This window comes from Megalobrama amblycephala, linkage group LG7 (genome assembly GCF_018812025.1).
Source record: "Megalobrama amblycephala isolate DHTTF-2021 linkage group LG7, ASM1881202v1, whole genome shotgun sequence".
Lineage (NCBI taxonomy): Eukaryota > Metazoa > Chordata > Actinopteri > Cypriniformes > Xenocyprididae > Megalobrama > Megalobrama amblycephala.
Window position 1 is genome coordinate 30,748,079 of NC_063050.1, and position 8,023 is coordinate 30,756,101.

General features: G+C 40.2%; 1 protein-coding gene across 1 annotated transcript; it reads right to left on the reverse strand.

Annotated features, from left to right (window-relative positions):
- Positions 1-3,450: 3,450 nt before the first annotated feature.
- LOC125272275 (uncharacterized protein K02A2.6-like) lies at positions 3,451-8,017 on the reverse strand. The gene has a single exon (XM_048197016.1). The coding sequence runs from the start codon at positions 7,657-7,659 to the stop codon at positions 3,829-3,831; it is 3,831 nt and encodes a 1,276-aa protein (XP_048052973.1). The 5' UTR covers positions 7,660-8,017; the 3' UTR covers positions 3,451-3,828.
- Positions 8,018-8,023: the final 6 nt, after the last annotated feature.

The following is an 8,023-nucleotide window of genomic DNA, read 5'->3' on the forward strand; positions in this document are numbered from 1 at the left end:
AATGTTTTTTTTTTTCTGAATGTTCTGAAATTTTTAATGTTTTAAACAGTGTTTTCTTAGTGTGAACTTTAAAGAAAACATTAAGGATGTTCTCTATTTTATAATTTTTCAAGTATTATTGAAACATAACTTTTGAATGTTCTCTGAACCATCTAAAAAAGTAAAAACATTTAGAAAACAGACTAGTGTCCAAAATGTCTCCAAAAAAAAAAAATATATATATATATATATGTATAAAAAATATATTTGTGTTCTAATGATGCTTTGATAATGTTATTAAAGACAGATAACCTTAATAGAATGCTCGATAATATAAGATACTTAAAAAAAGGTTGTTTATAACAATATTGCCAGAACAATAGCCAAAGTTTTGAGATTGTTCCCTGTTAGCTGGGTAGTTATTGTTCCAGCTTTTGATAAAAGATGCATATCTGTTTAAGCCTTTGATGGACTAGGATGCAAAAACAGCTGCATTCATAGATATTTATTGAAGATTTGTGGCACAACAACTGGTTGCAATATACAACAAGACATGTAATATTAAGCCCATAAAGTCTGGGGGAAGTTAAAGTTTAACTTTGCAGATTTACATTGAATTTGATGTTTGCAAATTGATTTGAAAAATGCAAAAAAATTATAAAAGGACTACGAACTCTGCTTAGAGAATGTAAATCTTCAGTCACAACACACCTCAAGTTTTTACAGGTCTAATTCAAGTGTAAATGTATTTTTAAAAAGATGCAAATAAATACCAGGAGACAGGGCTGACATCCAGAACGAGTCACTTTCACTGTCCCCTTGTCTCGATGGGAGGATTGCAAAGCACATAAATTTGCACATTGCAGTGAGTTTAGTATGTGTTTTTAGTGACAAAACTGGAGACTTATGTTACTTTTTGGAAAATGCATATACAGGTCCAGCTGCAGCATTCCTTTGTTTTGAACAGTGTGCATCGGTGTTATTATAAGTCATAAGATATTTTTAAATTACCTCTGCATAATAATTTGCATGTTATTTATTACACACACACACACACAAATAAACAGATGCCAAAGTAATGTTGATTGCACTTCCAATCATCAAATAAATTGTGCACATTATAGGGTAGACAGAGTACAGTTGGAACACATTAAATAACTTATGTGTGCAACACACCTGCACTGATAGAGGCCATACCTACCACCACATATTAAACTTAATATTTGATTGATAATGAGAATGTGAAGTTACTCACTGACACAGTAAATGTTTTACAGTTGTGCAGATGTTTTTAATTTTTCAATATTTTTGTGATTTAATTTTTTTTTTTAAAGATTGTTAAAATTAAGAATAGTTAAAGTGTTCAGTGTTTTTCTGAACTACTTACTTCTTAGATGTTCTGCTATTGAATAGCAAATTATAATTTGTACTTAATAAAGAGCATGAATAAAATGAAGAACTGTTGTTTTTTTGTTTTGTTTGACATTTTATCCTTTGAAATTAGTTGAATAGGCTACTTTAGAGTATTACAGATGAGTGATTTAAAATTCTTTGTTCTGCTGAACACAAAAGAAGACATTTTGATGAAAGTTTGTATCTACTTTAAACATTCTACCAATTATAAGCAAATACATCAACCCAAACCCTAACCTCAATCCAAGAAAGACAAAGATTATATGAAAATAACAGAAGGTTTAATTAAATAACACAGAAATGAAATGGCAACATGCGAGACAGCATAAACAGGGAGGAACTAAATACATGGTGGTGATGAACTAAACAATGAACAGCTGTGGTGGATGATTGGTATCCAAGGAAACAGATGAGTGGCGGGAAACAAAGACAAAGGAACATACGACTGATGAAAACAAACTGAAAGTCCATGAAAACTAAAACAAATGGAGCATAACTGTGACAGTACTCCCCACTTCGGAAGGCTTCACTTCGTACCATAACAACAACAGAGGGAGAGAAGGTGGGGGCTTTGGAGGTAGGCGAGGAGCTGGCGAAAGGATGGTGAGGGAGGAATGACGACACCCCGGTGGCGATGATGAATGATGCCTGATGTCAAGGACTCAGAGCACAGCAAAGATGACAGCCTATGGTGGAGTTGAGGGGGGAAGAAGCCATGCCACGGTGATGCTGCGGCGATGAGCGTCTGAGGTGGAACCAGGGTAGATGCTGGTGTGACAGAGGACAGAGGCAATGCTGAAGGGAAAGAGGAACCTGCAAGTCCATGGTGGAAGCAGAGTTATGACTGACCAAGGGGGAGCTGGTGGGACGAGGGAACCCGGTGGAGCCACAAGACAGATGGTATCTAGAGGAGCTGAAGTTTTCTCTGTGGTCTCAGGTGGTGAAACAGGCTCTGGGTCCGACTGTGTTCTGGACTGGGGGTAGACGCTCTCCAGACACTGGATAATAGCATACCTCCAGTCTAGTCACTCCAAGGAAGACGAAAATGATATGAAAATAACTTTTATCTTATTTAAAGAGCTCAGAAATGGAATGCCAACATGACAAACACAGAGTGAACAGGGATGAACTAAATACATGGTGCTGACGAAATAAATGATGAACAGCTGTGGTGGATGATTAGTGTCTTGGTCTACACTACAAATGAGGAAGTGAAGACCATGTAAGTAATATTTCCAGTGTTTGATAAAAATAAAAATAAAGCCAAAATAAATAATTAAGGTGAAAGGTAACTTTGCAATGATCAACAGCAGCATCAGGAAAGTTGCATCTAACAAGAAGTATAAGCAGGTCTTAGTTGAACTTGCAATGTAATGTAAATCTTGTCATGATTATGCATTAAATATAAATAATAGTAGGTAAAAATGGTAAAATAAGATGAACATCAGACATAATGAAAAGATAAGTAATATATAACTGCAAGCAGTGATGATGGGCTCCAGTGCCACCACCACCCTGCACGGAGGGTTAGTATGCTTTTAAAGTGGGTAAATATAAATATGCATCAAAGTCATTTGAATATGCCACATTTACTGCAGAACCTGGAGCCAACTCAAACAACAGCCATATCCATGAGATCATTTAAATTTAGATGAATTTCATGTCATAGGACATCATAGGTCAATTTCAAATGAGTGCAGTTATCATTTGTGGTGTTATAAGTCTAGATGTATTTATCTTAAAATCTTTTTATATTATGATTAACCTAATTTATTAAACTAACAATTTTTTTCTTATCCTTTAATGCTGGCAAAATCACACAGAAATGAAAGGGTTAAGCTCTAAACCATCAATAGTTTACCTGACACACACAGAGGGAGAGAGAGAGAGATAGAGAGATCAAATGCTCAGTTCGTTCAGTTGGGTATCTTTAAGTCTTTTCATATTCATAAATATAAATTGTTAGAAAAATTATATAAATTATAAATTTATAAATTGTTAGAAAAGAGAAGGCTTGAGAGGTTTCTTATCCATTAATGCGGGCAAAAGTGTAACAGATGGTTATATCTTAAACTCGGAGGTGAAACATCAGGACACGCAAACAGCTCTGTTATTGAACATCCATTTATTCTTCTTTTCTCATTACAACCCTATAACCTTTTTCTGCACAGGAGTGCCCTCTAGTGTTCTGTTGGTTACACTACATCCCCCCCTTTTAGTCTCAAAATCTCATTATTATTATTCTACATACTTATATCCCCATGGTTATATATTCTCTTTTTTTTTTTTTTCCAGGGAACAAACATCTCAATAACATAACATTGAACTTTCTTTCTTAAGCTGGAAGCCAGGGTAGACTACCTGGGCATTCCTGACTCTGCTGAAGGGGTTATTCTGCCCTTTTCTTGACAGCAGGTCTACCTATGCTAATTCATCTTATAAGTCCATTCTTTCTGGTGGACGGGAAATCCTACCTGACCTTGTCACTGTAACGTTGACCTCTTGCTGAGTTGGTTCTGGAAGAACAGTAAGATGAGCTCGATTCCTTCTCAGTGTTCCCATCTCTGTTTCTACCTGATACGATCTTGGCGTTGCTGCTTCCCCCCGGACCGTTCCAGTGGTTTTCGATGTCCTGATCCACACTTTCTGTCCAGGTATGATGACTGGTAGATTTTTCGCTCTGTGTCTAGATCTGAATGTTTCCTGTTGTTTCTCTTTTAACATCCTATCTTTTCTTCTGAACACTTTCAGGTCAGGCCATCTTGGGGTGAGAGATTTAGGTGGAACTGGGACTGTTGACCTTATTCTTCTCCCCATCAAGAGTTCTGCAGGTGAGATCCCATGAGCTAATGGAGTCGATCTGTAGGCCAAAAGAGCTCTCTGAGGGTCTTGGTTCTTTCTCAGCATTTGTTTTACTGTACGCACCGCTCGCTCTGCCTCTCCATTGCTCTGGGGGTGACGTGGACTGCTTGTGACATGTTTGAAGTCATAGTCTCGGGAAAACTCTGCGAACTCACATGACGCAAACTGTGGACCGTTATCTGTCACCAGTGTTTCAGGGATTCCAAACCTGGCAAAGATGACCTTCAGCCTCTCCACTGTTGTTGCTGTTATGAGTTTTGGCAAGTTTGCAACTTCAATATATCTCGAGAAATAGTCAACCACCACCAGATAATGTCCTCCTTCCCATTGGAAGATATCAGCTGCGACTCGTTGCCAGGGTCTCGCTGGTAAAGGTGTTGGCATCAATTGCTCTGTTTTCTGCTGGGAATGCTGACAGCAGATGTCGCATCTCTCCACTAACTCTCTTACATCTCTTATAACACCTGGCCACCATATAGATTGCTGTGCCCTTGCAATGCACTTCGTCATTCCTTGATGACCTTGATGAAGTCTTTCGAGCATCTCTCTCTGCATGGGTTTTGGAATCACAATTCGTTCTCCTTTCAGTAGGATACCGTTTGCCACGTGGATATCTGCCCTATGAGACCAGTATGGCACGAGATGTTCCGACACCGTTTTCTGATGGTCTGGCCATCCTTTTTGTGTATACTGTCTTAGTTGTTGGCAGGTTAGATCCTCATTCTGCATTTCCTGAATCTGTTTCAGTTTTGTTTTTGTTGCAGGGATTTGTTGAACTATGAGATCCACAAAAACTCTGCACTCATCCTCCAATGTTTCGTTTTCTGTTGATTTTTCAGGTCCCGATGGCGCTCGTGACAACGCATCTGCCGTGACCAGTTGTTTTCCTGGAACGTACATGATGTTGTACTTGTATCTGAGCAGCCTCAGTCTGAAACGAAGAATTCTTGGAGGTAAATCATCAATTGGTCTGTTGCCCAACAGTGATATTAGGGGTTTGTGGTCGGTATGCACTGTAAATTCCAATCCAAGCAAATATGCACTGAGTCGCTCACATGCCCATGTTGTCGCAAGAGCTTCTTTTTCAATTTGTGCATATCGTGTCTCTGTGGGGGTTAGACTCCTTGAGATATATACGACAGGCCTCCACTCACCATTTTTTTGTTTCTGCATGAGCACCCCGCCTAGACCATAAGATGAAGCGTCGGCTGAAACTATAGTCTCACTGTTCGGACTATACTGTGCTAGTATAGCTGGTGAGCTGAGTTCTTTCTTTACTTTTGCAAACGCTTCTTTCTGCTGTGCATCCCATGTCCAGGTGTTGTCATTTCTTAACAGGTCTCTCAGTGGCTTCGTGAGAGTCGGCAAATGAGGTGAAAACTTCCCGACGTAGTTAACCATTCCCATGAAACGTCTCACACCTTCCACGTTCTCTGGCTCAGGCATGTTGAGGATGGCTTTAATCTTGTCCTCGTCTGCTTCGATCCCTTGAGCACTTATGGTATGGCCTAGGAACTTCACTCTATCAACAGCAAAGACACACTTATCATTCAGTGTTAGTCCTGCTTCTTCAAACTTCTTCAGCACCTCACACAGTCTCTCATTGTGTTCTTTTTGATCTTTTCCAAACACTAGGACATCGTCTGCATGACAAAGAGCTCCAGTCGTTCCTGCAATGATCTGAGAGATCCTGAGCTGGAAATGCTCCGGGGCTGAAGATATCCCAAAAGGAAGACGCCGAAAGCAATATCTCCCAAAGGGTGTAATGAATGTTGTTAGAGGCTCGGAGTCTTCATGCAAGGGTATTTGCCAGAACCCAGATGTGGCATCTAATTTGGAGAACACAGCTGCTCCCTCTAGCTGTGCTAAAGTCTCATCTACAGCTGGCAGTATGTGTCTTTCTCTGCACACATTCTCGTTCAACCGTGTGAGATCGACGCAAATCCTGATATTGCCATTCGGTTTTGGCACGACAACCATACCCGCGCACCAGGGAGTAGGCTCTTCGATTCGTCGAATGACTCCCATTTCTTCCATTCTGTGGAGTTCCAGTTTTACTTTCTCCACGAGCGGTAGCGGTACTCGTCGTGGGGCTGATAGAGCATACGGGACGGCTCCTTCCGACAGTTTGATCTTGTAGCTGCCCTCTAATTTTCCGAGTCCCGAGAAAACTTTGGGGAACATTGCCTTGTACTGCTCTCCAGGTTTGTGTATGTTGGCTACCTGTTGTAGTAATTGTAAGCTTTGAATTGCAGGCAGTCCAAGCAGCGGCATCACTAGATCCGTTACCACATATATATCCTGCCAAATTCTCTTTTTGTCCTTCTGCAGGCATGCACTAAACGTACCCATCACTTTCAATGGAGTACTGTTAGGTCCCAGGATCTTCTTTTTGGAATCTTTGAGTTTCCCTTGCTTTTCAGCTGAATACAAAGATGCTGGAATAGCTGTGACTGCTGCACCTGTATCTATTTTAAAGGTGATTGGTTCTTTATTCACCAGTATTTTCTGTTGCCACATATTCTCTTGTTTTTGGGTCTGGATTGTTCCCAAGAATGCAGACTCATCATATGAACTGTCAACGATCGCTTCGAGTCTTTGAACTGACCGGCATACTGTAGCAAAATGTCCTTTTTTTCTGCATTTTCTGCATTCCGCTTCTCTAGCTGGACACAATTTCCATGGGTGTTGTGGACTTTTTCCGCATCGCTTGCAGGAATCCATCTGTTTTATTTTAGGAGTCGCATTGTAAAAACTTTGCGTTCTCTGCACTGTCCCCTCTGCCTTTTGTAATGTCATTTTTGCTTTAGATGTTCTCTTTGTTACGACTGCATCAACGTTAACTTCTTTTACTTCGGACTTTTCTCGTCTTATTATTGGCTGCTGACGTTTTATTTCCTCATTTTGTCTGACCTGAGTTATTGTTTTATCCAATGTCAAATTTGGATCTAGTTGCAGTCTCTCTGAGAGCTTTGCATCTCTTATGCCCACTACAATACGGTCTCTGATCATTTCCTCATGAAGGTCGCCATATCTGCAGTGTTCCGCGAGCTTATACACGTCCGTGATAAAACTCTCTGCTGATTCGCCAGGCTGTTGAAATCTGCTGTTGAATTTCGCTCTCTCATAAATAACATTATGTCTGCCGATAAAGTGCTCACTTAAAGCCTTCTTGACTTCTTCATAACTCTTTTTCTCTTCCTCGCTTAGGGGTAACGTATTTAATATATCGTCACTTTTCTCCCCCATAATGTAAAGAAGAGAGTTTACCTGGTAGGCGGAGGGTTTTTCTGCAAGGCCCGATGCTACTCTGAATCGTTCAAAGCGGCGCATCCACTGTGGCCATGAACTAGGCTCGTCGAAGTTGAAACTTCCCGGAGGTGTCAGTGAAAATATCTGATCCATATTTTGACTGTTCACTTACTCTTAATCTCGAGCGCACTGCTCCGATGATCGTTTTCTTTTTTTTTTCACTGGCCCGTTCTCAATTGCACTTGAGCACTGTTTCAATTCCCTTTTTTTTTTCTTGCAGTCCGTGTGCAACATCGCATTCTTTTCTCCCTCAATTCCTTATTTCATTCTTTCCAGGTTGTGGAAACCACTTCTGACACCATGTAACAGATGGTTATATCTTAAACTCGGAGGTGAAACATCAGGACACGCAAACAGCTCTGTTATTGAACATCCATTTATTCTTCTTTTCTCATTACAACCCTATAACCTTTTTCTGCACAGGAGTGCCCTCTAGTGTTCTGTTGGTTACACTACA

Bases quoted from the DNA above. Each gene is read 5' to 3' on its own strand.
- LOC125272275 (XM_048197016.1), bottom strand. From the start codon at position 7,659: ATGGATCAGATATTTTCACTGACACCTCCGGGAAGTTTCAACTTCGAC.